Source organism: Capricornis sumatraensis, chromosome 20 (assembly GCF_032405125.1).
Source record: "Capricornis sumatraensis isolate serow.1 chromosome 20, serow.2, whole genome shotgun sequence".
In the NCBI taxonomy this organism is placed as follows: Eukaryota; Metazoa; Chordata; class Mammalia; order Artiodactyla; family Bovidae; genus Capricornis; species Capricornis sumatraensis.
In genome coordinates, this window is record NC_091088.1 from 39,247,928 (window position 1) to 39,267,601 (window position 19,674).

At 46.0% G+C, this 19,674-nt stretch overlaps 1 protein-coding gene across 1 annotated transcript; it reads right to left on the reverse strand.

Moving 5' to 3' along the window:
• Nucleotides 1-12,816: 12,816 nt before the first annotated feature.
• Nucleotides 12,817-13,038, reverse strand: LOC138095781 (cytochrome c oxidase subunit 6C-like). Its single transcript, XM_068991676.1, has one exon. It carries the CDS (start codon nucleotides 13,036-13,038, stop codon nucleotides 12,817-12,819), a length of 222 nt encoding a protein of 73 aa, XP_068847777.1.
• Between the last annotated feature and the right edge of the window lie 6,636 nt (nucleotides 13,039-19,674).

The following is a 19,674-nucleotide window of genomic DNA, read 5'->3' on the forward strand; positions in this document are numbered from 1 at the left end:
TGAGCCATGGCTAGTGAAGGCCCTGTGCCTAGAGTCAGTGCTCCACGACAAGAGCAGCCACCGCAACAAGAAGCCCGGGCACCACAACTCGAGAGTAGCCTCCACTCGCCACAGAGGAAAGCCTGCATGCAGCAACCAAGGCCGGTGCAACAGCAACAGTCTTTGGAGGAGGCTCAGCCGCACTTTCTTCATGGCAGTGGGACTTCAGAGAGGCTGAGATGCTGGCACAGGTGAAGGGTATGTACAGGACAAGGGTGGGCAACGCTGTCCAAGTTCACAGCACCACACTGCTGCCACCTTTCCTTGTTCCCTAAGAGGCCCTCTGAATAGCTCTGCTGCCCCGGGATCCAGGAAGCAGTTTAGGGTGGATGGAGATAGTGATATTAAAGGTCAGGGCCATTCTGGGCAGGTGCGTGCACCTGTGCACGGGAGGCAGCATGAGCCTGAGTCTCCTCCAGCCTGTCTCCCCACCAACCTATTCCCAGCTGCCTCTGAAGAACAGATACTCCCAACAGCCACCCACGTGCCTGGCCCTGTGCTTCCTGATTGAATTTCATTCCCACGGTATTCATCCTCAGGTCAACCATGTGCAATAGTTACCATCAAAGTCATTCTATAAGAGGAAACCAAAGCAGCTCCAGGAGGGGAGGATACTACCCAAGGCCCCAGGGGGAGAGGAGGGATTGGAACCATGTCTGTCACAATCCTGTGGGCATTTCAATCCTGCGCCAGGGAAAGACCCAGGGACAAACGCTCAGTTTCTCTGCAGTTGAGGAGAGAAAATGCGGGGTGCCGAGGTGGGCGCTATAGCAGAAAAGTCAGAACTCAAACCACAGCAGCTGCCATCTAACAACATATGAGAGACAAGTTAGGCTCAAGGGAGAAGCCAGCAAAACCAATGGGTTCTAACATTCCATCCCTGTACTGCTGGGGAGTCGAGCTACCCCACTGGCTCCAGTGGATTCCTGTGCCCAATCTGGGTCATCAGATAATTGACAATATCCACGCCAAGGAAGCCCAGCATCCACCCACAACAGAACATTACGTCAAAGATGAGGAAACTTGCAGGAAAGAGTCAAATTCAAAAATCCATAACAGTAATCCAGCCTACAAAGGGAGGGTTAGATTAGGAACATCGTAAGTTAAAGGTCACAGGAGAGGAGGGGTGTAACACTGTGTTGGTCTTGAGCAAGAAAGAGAGAAGATGGGAAACGCAGAGGTTTCCAAAGTGTCAGTTACAGGGATGGCCAAGGCCATGGAAAGGGACCCCTGAAGGGAAGGCTGTCCCACAAAGTGCTTTCAGATGTCAGTCCCCAGAGCTCCTGCTGTCTCCAGGAAAGAGGGAGCAGAAACAGGCAGCATGCTGTCCCCACACCCCTTTTCCAGGCTTGGCTTGAAGAAGCCAGGCTTGTGAGCTGAACTGTGCGCCCCCACCCCAAACTCATTCGTTAAAGTTCTAAATCCTAGAACCTCAGAATATGAGCTTATCTGGAGATGAGGTTTTTACTGAGGTGACCAAGTCAGAGTGAGGTCATGAGGGTGGACTCTAATCCAATATGACCGCTGTCCTGGTAAGATGGGGAAATTCTGGACACAAACAAGTACACAGGGAACAAGCATATGATGTGAAAAGATGCAACAGACGGCCACCTACAAGCAACCAAGGACAGCAGCCTGGAACAGACCCTTCCCTCCACCCCACAGAAGGAACCGACCCAGCCAAAACCTAGATTTTGGACTTACAGCCTCTAGAACTGGGCAATAGTGGTTTCAGTCATTTAATTCACCCAGTCTGTGGCAGGTCTAGCAAGTTAACAAAAGGGCCTAAAAGGAAAGCGACAGGATACAGAGATGTGTCAGAAGGAGGGCCTCCTCCAGCGCTGCCAGACCAGGCACCATCTGAAGACCCCTCAGAACCGGATGGAGTCTGTCTCTACCCAGGCAGAGGCAGAGGATGAGCAGATAGGTGGGTCCTCCGAGGCCCCTCTTGGGATGAAGGAGCCACCAGCCGGTGAGTGATGGGTTCACTGAGAGACCGGGATGAGCTCAGCCCCCAGGGAGCACACAGGCCACCAGGCCGTCTCACTCACCCATGCACATGATCATTCACAAACCCACCCTGCATCTCTGTGACCCCCCATCTGCCTGCCTCAACCATTCCTCATTTACAACTGACCAGGGGAGCTGCAGGCCTACACCACTGACGGAGGACTGGGCCCCTCTGGTCTTCTCATTTTCCACAACATTTTACGGCAAAATCGCTCTGGGTATTGTCTCAAGCTGACTGGCTGGGAGGCAGAATTTGAGACAGAGGTTGGTAAGCCAAATGTCTATTATGGAGCCCTCTTGTGCTCCACAGGCGGGCAAGGAAAGAAGCTGGATTGGGCAGAAGGAGCAGGTAAGGTGCAGTGGGGTCTCCACGGAAGGTTCAGCCAACTCCACAGGGAATTCGAAGAGTTGGGAACCCTGTACAGCAGTTGGGGTGAGAGGGCCAGGCCTTTCGACGCCCACAGCACTCAGCTGTGGAAGGTGGGCCACTCTAAAAATAGAGCCAGACTTTGGGGCGGGAGCTCTTTCTAGCTGAAGAAATCCTGTGGCTGGGGGCTTCGTGGCAAATCACAGAGTCCTCCATGGATATACGAAGTTTAGTTTGTACCAGGGTTTTCAAGACCCCATTCCTGGGCTCCCCAGGAAGCTGCAAAGCCCAGTCTGCTGGTGCCATCCAGGTGTCTCCTCAGCCATCCCTTTTCTCCTGACCCTGTGCCCACAGCAGAAGCCCATTAGCTTCACTAAAGGAGTTGAATTTCAGTTCTGCCAGCAGATGTGCACATGCTCTCAGGAGCTCTACTCTGCTACATAATTCCTCCAGGAGCTGGAGGGAGGGGGACTGACAGAAGCAGTAAGCTGGGTCTTTCCCCAGAGTCAAGTTGCCAAGGGGAGAGCATCTTTAACCACTCCTCTGTGCTGAATCCACTTCGCAGCCTGCCACGCTGTGCAGAACAAAGTTACACGTGAAGGTGGCAGCTGCTGATCCCACTCTGGCTCCACGTTGTGGCTCTCAGTAACGGGGCACACCTGAACACAGAGGGCCTTACCCTGGCATATCCAGCCGAAGAGGGGTCACCCCGGAGGAGATGCTGTAGCTGGACCTTGAAGAATGAGGAATCATAAAGAAGAAGAAAGAAGAAGGCATTCCAGGGAGAGAAAAACATGTGCACAAGTATGGAGGCAAGGAAAACAAATTTTAACAGGAAAATCCATACCCAGAGATGGATAACAATGTATTTCACACATGAGTGAATGTCATGTGTTTGACCTTGAACTCTGAGGACTCCTGAATCTTGGATCAAAACTGCAAAGAACATAGTGTGGATTTCCATGCCAACAAATACTGCTAAGAGAACTATGTTCCCTGCTCAGTTGTGTGGGACGAAGAAGAAAAACCAGTCTCCCGGGTTCCAAAGGCCGCCTCTTATCACGGTGGCTGGACGTGAACTCTGACTTGGCAGATCCTGAGTGAAATGCTAGCTTCAGCATTTACTAACCATGAGATTCGGGGAAAGTTACTGAACAATACATTCCTTTTGCTCTGTGAAAGGTCACAATGGCCCCTTCAGAGTGGTTTTGAGGATGCTAAGGCAGTGGGGGGTTGGGGCGGAAGAAGGAGGTATTGTAAGTAAAGGATGCCGACCAGGGTCTGGTCTGGCCACAGTAAGGAGCTTGGAAAAAGAGCTCAGTCTTTGTAGGCACAGTGGGCATTTGACTCTTGATTTTTGCTGGTCTGTAATCTTCACTTCCACCCCCTTCCCAGGGATCCTTAGCACTCCATGGACACCACTCCTTTTCTCCGTAGGTGGAGACAGTGAGACCCTGTATCCAGGGCAGACTCAGAACTCACTGGTATGTGTGTAGATGTGAGGAGGTAACCAGGGTACAGCATCCAGTGAGGAGCAGGTGTGTGACACAAATGGTACAAAAGTGACTATATGGGGAGGATCAGCCTGCGGCCGTGTTTCTGAGGAAACAGCTCTGAGTCACTCTGTCTTCCTTTACTAAGACTTTTTAGGAGAGAATCTGGAACTGACTACCTTGACAAGCAGTCCACTGGAGTCACTCATCTCCCTTGGCTGGCTCCCTCTACCTACACAGGCATGAGAGCCGAGGACTCAGATCCTTTACATCTAGAAAACCCTTCCCCAGATGACCTGGGAGAGGGAGGCAAACAGGCACCTTCTCAATCAGAATTGGCCAAGAACTGTCTGTGGTCTCAAGGCTTTGAAGCAAGTTTCCTTTAGAATCCATGTTCCTAGAGACTCAATTGGAAAGCCCTAGAGCCCAGCCTCCCTGGTGGAATGGGGATCCTGAGAGAAGCTTGAGGTCAGGGATACTCATTTGACGGTCTGGGGGAAAGTGTGACCACTGTGTAAACACCTGCTGGAGAAGCCAACAATCCTGGGGCTGGGCTAGAAGAGTGTATGATCATCGGATCATTGTGTTGAGCCCTAGTGGTTCATGGATGAGAGATAAGCTTCCTCACTCAAGGAGGTGTGGCGGTTGCTGAACAAAAGCAACACAGAGCCAGCTGCTCAGAAGGATGAAGGAGTGCTGAGTGGACACAGAGAAATGGAAGCAAAGACATACAGATGGCTAAGAAGACATACGGATGGCTAACAAACACATGAAAAGATGCTCAACATCACTCATTATCAGAGAAATGCAAATCAAGACCAAAATGGGGTACCATTTCACACCAGTCAGAATGGCTGCAATCCAAAAGTCTGCAAGCAATAAATGCTGGAGAGGGTGTGGAGAAAAGGGAACCCTCCTACACTGTTGGTGGGAATGCAAACTAGTACAGCCACTATGGAGAACAGTGTGGAGATTCCTTAAAAAATTGCAAATAGAACTGCCATATGACCCAGCAATCCCACTGCTGGGCATACACACTGAGGAAACCAGAATTGAAAGAGACACGTGTACCCCAATGTTCATTGCAGCACTGTTTATAATAGCCAGGACATGGAAACAACCTAGATGTCCATCAGCAGATGAATGGATAAGCAAGCTGTGGTACATATACACAATGGAGTATTACTCAGCCATTAAAAAGAATACATTTGAATCAGTTCTAATGAGATGGATGAAACTGGAGCTGATTATACGGAGTGAAGTAAGCCAGAAAGAAAAACACCAATACAGTATACTAACACATATATATGGAATTTAGAAAGATGGTAATGATAACCCTGTATGCGAGACAGCAAAAGAGACACAGATGTATAGAACGGACTTTTGGACTCTGAGGGAGAGGGAGAAGGTGGGATGATTTGGGAGAATGGCACTGAAACATGTATATTATCATGTAAGAAACGAATCGCCAGTCTATGTTCGATACAGGATACAGGATGCTTGGGGCTGGCGCACAGGGATGATCCAGAGAGATGATATGGGGTGGGAGGTGGGAGGGGGGTTCAGGATTGGGAACTCATGTACACCTGTGGTGGATTCATGTCAATGTATGGCAAAACCAATACAGTATTGTAAAGTAAAATAAAGTAAAAATAAAAATTAAAAAAAAAAAAGAAGAAGTGGAGATGGTGGGACAGCCAAGGTGATTTGGTGGGAGCTCTGAGTTGGGTGAACTGAGGCCAGATGAATAAAGACCTGGAATTCTACACCAAAGCTTGGTTTTTGCTCTAAAGAATAACCACCGGAGGATATTAGACTCAAAGATGACATGACTGGCTTCTCTTGACAATCTCAGTGTTTGGAGTCAGGGTGAGGATTCAAGAGAAGGTACTGAAGGGACCAGTGATTTTGTGAAGTTCAAACCCCTGATTTTTAAACTTGTTTCTATGCACTCATGTGTTTAAGATAACTTTATGTAGACTAATGTTACCTAGGCTGAATGGTGGCCTCAAATGCCCCCTCAACTCCATCCACAAAGTTCTTCTGGTGCTACATGCCCAGGCTTCGACTTCATTTTAACCCCTCATTCTGTTCTCCTGTGATGTCTTGCAGACAGACATCCTTCTTCTGTCTTACGAGTAAGCCCCTCTTGAGCCATGCCATATACCCATGGTAACCAGAAATCACCTACAGGACCGAAACCCACATTTACCGCCATTACTCCCAGACAGACAGGCTCATGATGTGGCTGGCTTCCTTAAAGGTAGTTGGCAATGTCCAGCTACAAGTGGTTTAATGTAGCTTTCTTTGATGGTCATGCAATTACATTCCACCCCAGTAGGATTCTTAGACAGACCCCACATCATAACTTTCATTTTAGGGAATAATGCACACACCCTTGTTTCTCTCCATCAGGTTGGACACATATACATTTTTCATAAATGTGTTCTGAATTGAGCTGGTCTGGACCAAAATCAAAGGAAAGGAGATTACATGGCATTCTAAGCACCAAATTTCAGAGTCCTTTTCAGTGGAAATGGGAGTAAGAATATCTGTGAGAACTCTGAGAAGAATCAGAGAGCTCTGGCTGATGGGATGAGATGGCAATTCTCATGATAATTCTGGTTTAAAGCAAGGAAGTGAAACCTTCTCTCATGGGGGAATTTCGGCTTCCAATCTTCTATTGTGTTTATGTGGAACTAAATGAGGCATAGAAATGTCTATGTTGCTTTAATAAATTTATCCTTTCCTGTAATCATAAAATCTATAATTATTTCCCAGCCTTAAGGCCCCAGCAAGGGTGACTGACTCTGAATGTCATCCGTCCTCCCCCTGGGCTCAGGAGTAGGGTATAAGGGACAGAGGGGGAAGCTGGGCTTAAAGCCCAGCAAGGGCGTGGCAGGGGTGGGGAACTCTGGGCTCAGACACTTCCTAGCCAGCTGGCACTGAGTGTGGTTACTTAGGTACACTGATTCCAAGGCCAGCACAAAAGTTCAACACTCTCTTAACTCTTAAATTCATCAACCCTGTGACTTATATTTCCACTTGGCCTTTAGTGGGGCTTCTCAAATTAAATGACTTCTAAACCATCCCTTTGATCTTCACCCCATAGTTAATCCCTGTTACCCAGGTTTCCAGTTCTTAAGGGCAACACCATCCACCTTGTGTTCAGGCCAAACCCCAGGGTTTATTGTTTATCCTTCTCTTTCTCTCATCCTTCCAATCAGTCTATCATCTCCTTTAACATGCTGTTTTGTCATCAGTTAAGTGAGGATAATATCTCCCTTCCTCAGATGATGTGAGGATTAGATATAATCTATATAAAGCACCAGGCACATAGGAAATGCTCAAATGATATCCATTTTCAATACTGGGCTCTACTCACTGAACAAAAGCCCCCATTCTCCTGAATAGACACATACGCTCTGATTCTGTGCATTAAAAAAATGAATTGGAAAAAGATATATCCTAGAGTCTAGGTTTAGAGGAGATAAATGCTAAAGGCTTTGGGGTGAGCATCTAAGCGCCTGTGAGTAAGGCAGTGGTGCATTAAATGAGAGTGCTCTCATTTTAGTGTGCTCCAAAGTAGCCCACTAATAAGCTGTCATCACAGGTAAATGGAGATTTCACAAAAATAAGAGTTAAAAAAAAAGACAAGGAAAACAAATGTGTAATTCAATCGAAAGCTATTTGGCTGACGTTATGCAATTTCAAGTTCAGGATCAGGCATTATGCTTATTTTCACCTCTGATAACTAACACATTGGTTTTCTGCTGTATGCAACTATTATGAGGGGATAAACCAAAACAAAATTCAATTCACCTGCACTTGTCACTAGAGTATTGTGTCTGCTACACAAAGGCAGGAGCTTGAAATGAAAGATGCCTCTTACTGAATTTTTAGAAAATGTGACTCCTCTGAGCCTTGAATACACAGTTGGATGGTTTGAAGAAGGGTCAGTGCTCTACACACAACCCATGTCTTTGGCACCAAGGCACCTTCTCTTTAGGCACATCTGTACCCTAGCCCTGCCCCTTTTCATACTTGCACTCAAGATCTTTAGTCTTTTCTATTGGTGGACTATTGATACAGATGTTCACCCAGAACAATCTGAAGAGTGTCCAGAGTCTCAAATAAGACATTTCCTCTCGCTGTCCCGGGTCCTGGAAACACCCATGGTCACTGACTCTAGGAAGAAAAGAAAGCACCTCCTCTCGCATAGGTCTCTGTTCAATGCCATGTCTGGCTGTCTGCTGCCATGTTTGCTTTGGTAAAGCCAATGCTCACCAAAGTATTCTGATGCAGGACAGCAAAGGAAAAGTTCACCTCTTCTTTGGCCTTTCCCCCATGGCAAGGATGAAGCGAGCGCTAGAAGGAACCAAATCTGTGATAGGGTGAAACCGGAGAGAGGAGGTGCAAGCTTCTATGGGAAGTGCCTCTCTTAACTGGAAGTTAAGCAGATGTGGATTTCAGTCTCTGGTTCTGGCAAGTCCAGTTCTCTGATGTCCATAAAGTTGGGCTGAGGACATCTGCCCCTCTGGGAGCATAGGGTGGGGGGTGGGCCAGGATGGAAGGAAGGATTGGTGGTCCAAGACCCAGCTTGGGATCTTACAGAGGGAGCCCAGTCTTCCCAGGCATGGTTGGCACTGGGCTTTTTCATTTGGGGCTGTTATTTGAACCTTCATTCCCTTCTTTCCCTACAGAAACTCTCCACATTATGCATCAGGGACCACCTCTCCATAGAGAAGGTGAAAAGGCAAACTACCTCCTTTCTCCTCCCGCTCCCCCAGGCATCTAGAGTGAGGTATGTAACCTGGGATGTGCCTGAATGGGATTGGGAGCTGGCGACACAAAGATCCAGAGATGGGGAACCACAGAGACTCTATTCTGGAAGTGGGTGGCAATGGTGTTGGGGCCAGGGTTGACATTCTGGGGACAGTGGTCACAGGCTCTCCTCCCAACTGGTTCTGTGGCCTGATTCTGGAATCATTCTGGGTGTCACCTGGTCTCCTCTGTTCTTGCCCCTTCCCCCTATTTTCCATCCCTCCTTTTTCCCTCCCTCACTCCCTTCCTTCCTTTCACATTGTAAATATCTTCAACATGTCATAATGTATTGAGATAATATAAAATACACCTGGTTCACAACTGCCCAGCTTAATAAAATCTTAGCATTTTATTGAGAAATAATTTTTTTTGCATTTTATTTTATTTTATTTTATTTTTTTAAATTTTAAAATCTTTAATTCTTACATGTGTTCCCAAACATGAACCCCCCTCCCACCTCCCTCCCCATAACATCTCAGTGGGTCATCCCCATGCACCAGCCCCAAGCATGCTGTATCCTGCGTCAGACATAGACTGGCGATTCAATTCTTACATGATAGTATACATGATAGAATGCCATTCTCCAAAATCATCCCACCCTCTCCCTCTCCCTCTGAGTCCAAAAGTCCGTTATACACAGCTGTGTCTTTTTTCCTGTCTTGCATACAGGGTCGTCATTGCCATCTTTCTAAATTCCATATATATGTGTTAGTATACTGTATTGGTGTTTTTCTTTCTGGCTTACTTCACTCTGTATAATCAGCTCCAGTTTCATCCATCTCATTAGAACTGATTCAAATGAATTCTTTTTAATGGCTGAGTAATACTCCATTGTGTATATGTACCACAGCTTGCTTATCCATTCATCTGCTGATGGACATCTAGGTTGTTTCCATGTCCTGGCTATTATAAACAGTGCTGCGATGAACATTGGGGTACACGTGTCTCTTTCAATTCTGGTTTCCTTGGTGTGTATGCCCAGCAGTGGGATTGCTGGGTCATAAGGTAGTTCTATTTGCAATTTTTTAAGGAATCTCCACACTGTTCTCCATAGTGGCTGTACTAGTTTGCATTCCCACCAACAGTGTAGGAGGGTTCCCTTTTCTCCACACCCTCTCCAGCATTTATTGCTTGCAGATTTTTGGATCGCAGCCATTCTGACTGGTGTGAAGTGGTACCTCATTGTGGTTTTGATTTGCATTTCTCTGATAATGAGTGATGTTGAGCATCTTTTCATGTGTTTGTTAGCCATCCGTATGTCTTCTTTGGAGAAATGTCTATTTAGTTCTTTGGCCCATTTTACAGGCATACCTCAAGAAACAAGAAAAAAGTCAAATAAATAACCTAACTCTACACCTAAAGCAACTAGAAAAGGAAGAATTGGAGAACCCCAGAGTTAGTAGAAGGAGAGAAATCTTAAAAATTAGGGCAGAAATAAATGCTAAAGAAACAAAAGAGACCATAGCAAAAATCAACAAGGCCAAAAGCTGGTTCTTTGAAAGGATAAATAAAATTGACAGACCACTAGCCAGACTCATCAAGAAGCAAAGAGAGAATAATCAAATCAATAAAATTAGAAATGAAAATGGAGAGATCACAACAGACAACACAGAAATACAAAGGATCATAAGAGACTACTATCAGCAGTTGTATGCCAATAAAATGGACAACGTGGAAGAAATGGACAAATTCTTAGAAAAGTACAATTTTCCAAAACTGAACCAGGAAGAAATAGAAAATCTTAACAGACCCATCACAAGCACGGAAATTGAAACTGTAATCAGAAATCTTCCAGCAAACAAAAGCCCAGGTCCAGACGGCTTCACAGCTGAATTCTACCAAAAATTTCGAGAAGAGCTAACACCTATCCTACTCAAACTCTTCCAGAAAATTGCAGAGGAAGGTAAACTTCCAAACTCATTCTATGAGGCCACCATCACCCTAATACCAAGACCTGACAAAGATGTCACAAAAAAAGAAAACTACAGGCCAATATCACTGATGAACATAGATGCAAAAATCCTCAACAACATTCTAGCAATCAGAATCCAACAACACATTAAAAAGATCATACACCATGACCAAGTGGGCTTTATCCCAGGGATGCAAGGATTCTTCAATATCCGTAAATCAATCAATGTAATTCACCACATTAACAAATTGAAAAATAAAAACCATATGATTATCTCAATAGATGCAGAGAAGGCCTTTGACAAAATTCAACATCCATTTATGATCTAAACTCTCCAGAAAGCAGGAATAGAAGGAACATACCTCAACATAATAAAAGCTATATATGAGAAATAAATTTTAGAGATAAATTTGAAGCCTCTGTGAATCCCTCTCTAATCTCGTTTCCTTTTTTGCCTTTCAGAGGTAAACTATTTTGAATATGATCATCATTATGCAAAAATATAATTTTAGTATATAAAAGTTACTAATTAAATAAAACTCAATAAATTATATGAAGTGAAGTGAAGTCACTCAGTCTTGTCCGACTCTTTTCGACCCCATGGACAGTAGCCAACCAGGCTCCTCCATCCATGGGATTTTCCAGGCAAAAATACTGGAGTGGGTTGCCATTTCCTTCTCCAGGGGATCTTCCCGACCCAGGGATCGAACCTGGGTCTCCTGCATTGGAGGCAGACGCTTTACCGTCTGAGCCACCAGGGGAGTCAGTAAATTATATAATGTATGCTTATACATACACACAGGGCTTCCCTGGTGACTCAGCAGTAAAGAATTCACCTGCCAATGCAAGGAGACACAGGTTTGATGCCTGGGTTGGAAAGATAAGATCCCCCAGAGAAGGAAATGGAAATCCATTCTAGTATTCTTCTCTGGGAAATCCCATCGACAGAGGAGCCTGGAAGGTCACAGTTCATGAGGTCACAAGGGGTCAGACACAACTTAGTGGTAATGGCACCCCACTCCAGTACTCTTGCCTGGGAAATCCCATGGACAGAGGAGCCTGGTAGGCTGCAGTCCATGGGGTCGCTAAGAGTCAGACACGACTGAGCGACTTCACTTTCACTTTTCACTTTCATGCATTGGAGAAGGAAATGGCAACCCACTCCAGTGTTCTTCCCTGGAGAATCCAAGGGACAGAGGAGCCTGGTGGGCTTCCGTCTATGGGGTCGCACAGAGTCGGACACGACTGACGCGACTTAGCAGCAGCAGCAGCAGTGGTTAAACACTACCATACCTACACATACACACATACACCATAATACATGTGATTTCTCATCCGCTCAACTTGGTAAATAGATATTCTGAGAAATGCTCTGGTTACCAAGAGAAATCACTAGACTGAGTAGACTGTACCCCCTTATGAGGGTGGACTTCATTAGGCCTTGAATAGGGGCCTAATCAATCAAAGGCCTGAGTAGAACACAAAGGCTGAATAAAAGGGAACTCTGCCTGTTCTGACTACACGAGTGGAGACATCAGTCTTCTCCTGGCCTTGGACTGGAACTACCACCACGTGTCCTCCTTGTTCTCAGGCCTTCAGACATGGACCGGAAGCAAAAACAGTTCTCCTGGGTCTCCAGCTTGCCGACTGGGACTTCTCAGCCTCCACAATCACATGAGCTAATTTCATAGACAGACAGACAGACAGATGATGGATAGATTCTATCGGTTCTGTTTCTCTGCAGAACCATGACTAACATAGATTTTGATACCAAGAGTGATTCCAGAGGAACAGAACTTTAAGGGTTATTTTTTTTTGGTGTCCATGGTATTTGTTAATCACTTATTTATCAAGAGAAACTATTCTTTAGCTGAGATAGTCATAGTTCATATTTTCATAGTTCAAGAACAAAGTGAAAGTCACTCAGTCATGTCTGACTCTTTCCAATCCCATGGACTATACAGTCCATGGAATTCTCCAGGCCAGAATACTTGAGTGGGTAGCCTTTGCCTTCTCCAAGGGATCTTACCAACCCAGGGATCAAACCCATGTCTCCCTCATTGCAGCTGGACTCTTTACCAGCTGAGCCACCAGGGAAGTCCAAACAAGAACAAAGGTCAGTGACAAACTTCCATGGAACTCAACCCAAAGAAATTCTTTCTACTCCAAAATCACCTTGCACTCTGAAACATACTTGCCTTCCTCATCTCCTCAAAATCTTTTATGGAATCATAATTTCTATAGAAATATGCATATGCCTTCTTTCTTGGTTCAGCCACAGCAAACATATAGAAAGTTGCATCTCCCAGGGAGACAATAAATGCTCTGACAATATGAAAATGATGGGACAGAAGGCCACACATCTGAGGTTTTGTCAAAGAACTAGAAGCCATGATAGCTTTTCTTCTTGACAGCTCAACAATGATGTCTTTCCAGACTGACAGAGAAATAGACAAGGATGAGTTTCCTGAATTGGTTATGGGGTTTATGAAATTGGCTCTCTAATCTGACTAGATGTAAAAACACTAATGACTCTAGTTCCAGGAGTAAAGAGACCACGGATGGCCCACAGCAGTCATGTGGTAGTAGCAATACCCAAAGCGCCAGCATTGCATCCTCCTCATCAAGCACTTATACTAAGCGTGGGCTGGATGACTGTGCATCTGATACTTGCAAACATTTCTGGTAAAACAACAGACATAATGAGGCTAGCTGGTTGCTCCTCCTGTCACTGGACAAAGTGGAGAAAGAGAAAGCTCCAGAGATGAGCTCAGAGAGTCAAATTCTCAGGTCAGGTGTATTAAAGAGAATCACGACTGGTACAATCTGTAAAAGGGGAGGACAGTCATGGACATGTCCAGTGGAAGCTGTAGGGTGCAGCAGAGGGGCAGCGGAAGAGTGGCAGTGACAGCACGTGGTGTGTGATGAAGGCGACAAGGCCGTGGGACAAACACGGGGCAGGGATGTGTGAACGGCTGCTGGCGGCCAAGACCCAGCCTCAAAGGGCTCTCCTCCCCCCTGGTGTTTCTTTCTTATGACCAGCTTTATTTCTGACAAATAAGTGAAACAAAGTATGTAAAGCTCCCAGCATGGAGAGAAGGGCATCCTTCCCTCCATTCCCCACCACCACCATCCCTGCGGCGGCCGGGAAGAAGAAAAAGGGCTGGAGCAAAAAGGAGGATGAAGCATGTGGGGATGTGGGTGGGTCTGGGGCTAATTCAGAAACACTCATCTTTGCTCCAAGCAGACAATCTGCTCCATGGAAGTCATATCCTGCCTTTCAGGCAGGAAAAAAGAAAAAACTTTGTTCAAATATTATTGTTATAAAGTAATATAGGCTTCGTGAAGAAAATGTTCAGAGGAAAGAAGAGGAAATTAGAGACAGAAAAATCATCCATAGACTCAACACCCAAAGACATTTACTGTTGCTAACATTTTAGGGTATTTCTTTTCAGATAAAGAATGTAATTTTTAGGGATGTGAAATGCTGTCAATCAACAGAGAGCTGTGACCACAAGGGACACTAGAGAGAGGAGCAGTATATCCTGTTGCCAAGCTGCTGTCACATCCCTGGGCTGGGGGCAGCAGAGCTGGGAGCCCAGCACCTCCCAACAAGCCCTGGGTAAGGCCTCTGATAAGCTCCGAGGAGTCTACGGCGACGCCTGGGGATGGTCGTCCCTGGGGATGAGCTTTTTGCCCCATCTCATGTTTCTACCCAAACACTCCAGCCTGGGACGCATCAAAGTGCAGTGTGTATGTGTGTGTGTGACATGGCTTGGCCTCCCAGGACGGAGGCCAGACATGGGGACAGGGCCCAGATGGCAGGAGATATGCTTATAAACAGCATGTGGGAGGTCCTGTCACCAGGGTGAGCCTTATCTCCGCCCGCCTGGCTCCCAGCCCTGAATCCTGGACGAGATCAGTAGCAGTCAGGGCCTCTGTGTGTCACCCAGAGCCAGCACCGTCCCCACCCAGCCTGCACTGTCTGCAGCTGCCAGTCTCCCTGGAGGCAGGAAAGCCAGACACATGGGGGACAGGGGGAGGGGTGCACATAGGATTTGGGAAGGGGACGTTTGCTCTCGACCAGGCCACCATCACCTTGGCAACATTTTTCCTGGTTCAAATGAGTGCCCCCAAAATCTTGGATTTACTGTCCCACATTAATGGACTAGGAGAAGAGAGGCCCAAAATTTCTTCCTGGCTCCAGAGGGGTAAACCGTCTTTCTCTCCATGGAATTCCACCTAGGAGGGAACCGCTGGTGATGAAGACAGTGGTAGCAGGATCCCTGACAAAGTCTCTGTCTGTCTCTGGGTCTCAGTTTTTCACCTGAGAAATGGGGAGAGGGAAGTCCCTGAAAGCATTATTGTGAAGGGTTTGATGACTGCATCAAGGGTGAGGACTTGCCCAGGATCTAGGTTTGGATCCTGTCTACACTGTGTGAATTGAAACCAAAAATCTCACTCCACATGCAGATTTACAAACATAGGACAAGCATCTCTGCTTCACTAGAGTGACATATGGCAAGGAACCAGGGCTCTCGGTGGAAAGAAATATGGGTACATGTGATCAAGGAACAACTTCTCCCTTTCAATGAGAAAGCTAAGCAGCTCCTTAAGAAGTTGGGGCTGTGACTCTGATGTCCACTTGCAAGGAGTTATAGGGGTGTCCAAAAGCCTTAACATTCAAGACCCATTTGAAGACCTTCACAGAGAGGAAAGCTAGACTGGACTGGGACCAGGCTGCCCCTGCTGGTGTGCTGGGCATGGCAGCACCATGAGCAGAATTCTCTAGCAGAAGCAGAATGTGAGCCATGTTTGTAAAGAACCTGCCTGTCAATGCAGGAGACGCAAGAGACTCAGGTTTGACCCCTGGGTTGGGAAGATCCCCTGGAGAAGGAAACGGCAACCCACTCCAGCATTCTTGCCTGGAAAATCCTATAGACAGAGGTGCCTGGTGGGCTACAGTCATGGGGTTGCAGAGTCGGACCCAACTGAGCATGCACACATGCATATGCAGTGTTTGTAATTTAAAATTTTCTGGTTGTTACTTTAAAACACAAGTAAAAAAAACAGGTGAAAGTAATGTTACTATAACCTATTTAACCCAATATATCGAAATATTATTTCAACACAGAATAAATATAAAAAATATAATTGAGTTTTCTTTTTCCTTTTTTTATCCTAAATTTTCAAAATATGGAATGCTTTTACAATTACAGAGTAACTCAGTTCAGATGGTACATTTTTATAAGACCCAATCTATATTTAGATCTCATTTCTCTCTAGGGCCATATATTTAGTGACTTCTCAAAACTCAAACAGAGAAGGCAATGGCAGCCTACTTCAGTAGTCTTGCCTGGAAAATCCCATGGATGCAGGAGTCTGGTAGGCTGCAGTCCATGGGGTCACTGAGAGTCGGACACGACTGAGTGACTTCACTTTCACTTTTCACTTTCATGCATTGGAGAAGGAAATGGAAACCCACTCCAGTGTTCCTGCCTGGAGAATCGCAGGGACGGGGGAGCCTGGTGGGCTGCTGTCTATGGGGTTGCACAGAGTCAGACACGACTGAAGCGACTTAGCAGCACCAGCAGCAGCTATCTCCCCAGGCATCCCTGGTGCTTCACATCCTCGCCAACACCTCAAAAGTGTCTGACACCAGGCAGACACCCTTGTGAAATGTTAACTGAGACTCAGTCTCTGTTCTCCAGGGGATCATATTCCAGCCGAATGCCTTGCCCCTAAGAACACACATATTAACAATAACTCACTGTGACAGCACTTGAGGGTTTAAAAAGCACTTCTGCATAGCAATTTGGTAATAATCCTCCAGCAGCAATAATTCCTCAGGTCCCCTGAGAGGCTGCCTCCACAGTCCACCCAAAGTCCCCTCCCTGCTCTTTCTCATACCATTATTTTTGCTTCCATAGCACTTAGCATGATTTTGCATTATTTGATTACTTTTTTGTCTGTCTCTCCTAAAACAGAAGTCCCATGAGGGCAGTTCAGTTCAGTCACTCGGTCGTGTCTGACTCTTTGTGACCCCATGAACTTCACACCAGGCCTCCCTGTCCATCACCAACTCCCAGAGTTCACCCAAACTCATGTGCATCAAGTTGGTGATGCCATCCTGCCATCTCATCTTCTGTCGTCCCCTTTTCCTCATGCCCTCAATCTTTCCCAGCATCAGGATCTTTTCTGATGAGTCAGCTCTTTGCATCAGGTGGCCAAAGTATTGAAGTTTCAGCTTCAACATCAGCCCTTCCAATGTACACCTAGGATGATCTCCTTTAGGATGGACTGGTTGGATCTCCTTGCAGTCCAAAGGACTCTCAAGAGTCTTCTCCAACACCACAGTTCAAAAGCATCAATTCTTCAGTGCTCAGCTTTCTTCACAGTCCAACTCTCACATCCATACATGACCACTGGAAAAACCATAGCCTTGACTAGATGGACCTTTGTTGGCAAAGTAATGTCTCTGCTTTTCAATGCTATCTAGGTTGGTCATAAGTTTCCTTCCAAGGAGTAAGTGTCTTTCATTTTCATGGTTGCAGTCACCATCTGCAGTGATTTTGGAGCCCCCCAAAATAAAGTCTGACACTGTTTCCCCATCTATTTCCCATGAAGTGATGGGACCGGATGCCATGATCTTCGTTTTCTGAATGTTGAGCTTTAAGCCAACTTTTTCACTCTCCTCTTTCACTTTCATCAAGAGGCTTTTTAGCTCCTCTTCACTTTCTGCCATAAGGGTGCTGTCATCTGCATATCTGAGGTTATTGATATTTCTCCCGGCAATCTTGATTCCAGCTTGTGCTTCTTCCAGTCCAGCGTTTCTCATGATGTATTCTGCATATAAATTAAATAAGTAGGGTGACAATACACAGCCTTGACGTACTCCTTTTCCATTTGGAACCAGTCTGTTGTTCCATGTCCAGAATCTATTAGGTTTTATATAATATAGTAATGCTAATTTCACCTGCTTTTTTTTTTTTTTTACATTTTTAAAATATAACCCCTGGAAAATTATGCATGGCAAAATGAATATAACAGTATCACTGAGGCTTTTTAACCTTAGTTTTTTTCATCCTATGTTTTCCAAATGAGAAGCATCTTTTACAATTATAGAACATTTCAATTCAGATGGTAAAAATGTTACTGGAAATACCTTATCTATATTTAGAACTCATAAATGTAAAGCTGAAAAATGACATTCACATACCCAAGTTGTTCCAAACACATTTAAAAGTTTTCCAATCATCGAATCAAGAAATCATTGTTCAGGACTTCCCTGGTGGTCCTGTGGTTCAACGCAGGGGACACAGGTTTGATCGCTGGTCGGGAACCAATGACAAAGAACAATGGGGAAGTAAGATCCTACTGCCATGGCGCAACTAAGCCCACGTGGGAAAACTACTGAGCGTGCAAGCAATGGAGGCCATGTGCCACAACTAGAGGGCCCTGGTGACACAACTGAGCCATACAGCACAACTAGAGAAGTCTGTGCAAAGCAGGGGAAGATCCTGCATGATGCCGCGAAGACTGCACGTGCCTCAACTAAGGCCCCGTGCAACCAAATCAGTACTTTATTTTAAATTTTAAATTAATGTAAATGAAATAAAAAGGAAAAGTCAGTCCCTCTGTCTCATCAGCCACGTTTCCAAAGGTCTGTGGCTTCCTGTTAGGGCCACTGGGGGTCTAGATGATACTGTTAAGCGGAAGTCAGCCTATACTGTGAACGGATCTCCTCATTCTCCAGTGACTGTTTCCCATCGCATTCAGGGGGAAAGTCCAAGTCCTGACAAAGGTCCTCAAGGCCTGCCTAGCTGTCTGTCCTGCCTGCCATGACATGCTCAGCTGCTGCTTCTCTCCTCCTCGCTGACTCCACCCTGGCCACCTTAGGCTCTCCGGATCCACTCCCACTTCAAGTTCCTTGTGCCCACTTGCGCCTCTGCCTGGGATGCTCTCACCCTCCCCCAGCATCATCAAGTGCCGCTCCCTCACTTCCTCAGGTCTTTATTCACACACCACCTTCTGCCGAGGTTCTAGCCTCGCCACTCTGTTCCCCAGTGATGAACCCCCCAGCCCCGCTGACGTTTGAAGTCCTTCTTCCCTGAACTGTCTCACTCCTGGGAAGTCAGCTACCACTATCTGACAAACTCTAAAGTTGACTTTTTAAAGAGGTTTATTATCTCACCTCCTCCCTCAGTGGAGGTTAAGATTGTTTCTGTTTATTCGCTGCTAGATCCCTGCCCTGAGGATATCATTTGTTGGATGAATGAATAAACATGTATTTGTGTCACATGGTGATATCATCTTCATCTTAAAGATTTGGAAACAGGACTCATGTGGTGAAATAATGAGCCCAAGGGCAAAGAAACTGGAACTAGTCAGAATAACCAGAATGCAAGTTTTATGCTAAATTCCATATCATTCCCAGCTTCACACTACTTTCATAAATTGCTTCTTGTCAGATACTTTCAGGAAAGGAATTAGAATCCCATAGAACATTCTAAAACTACAAGTGCTTCAAACACCATGTCCATCAGCCAATTAAAATGAGTTGGACTGCAAGGAGATCCAACCAGTCCATTCTGAAGGAGATCAGCCCTGGGATTTCTCTGGAAGGAATGACGCTAAAGCTGAAACTCCAGTACTTTGGCCACCTCATGCGAAAAGTTGACTCATTGGTAAAGACTCTGATGCTGGGAGGGATTGGGAGCAGGAGGAGAAGGAGATGACAGAGGATGAGATGGCTGGATGGCATCACTAACTCAATGGACTTGAGTCTGAGTGAACTCTAGGAGTTGGTGATGGACAGGGAGGCCTGGCGTGCTGCGATTCATGGGGTCGCAAAGAGTCGGACACGACTGAGTGACTGAACTGAACTGAACTAACTGATGGTACTCACGTGTGACCGCAGCCTATTCCCTGGGTTTTGAACATGCACTTTATGATCATGAAGCTAAAGTCTGGGATGGCTTTGCTTTGAGTGTGACTTATATGGGTTCAGTCTTGCCCCTACTGGATGC

Coding starts and splice junctions, on each gene's coding strand:
- LOC138095781 (XM_068991676.1), bottom strand. CDS start 13,038: ATGGCTTCTAGTTCTTTGACAAAACCTCAGATGTGTGGCCTTCTGTCC.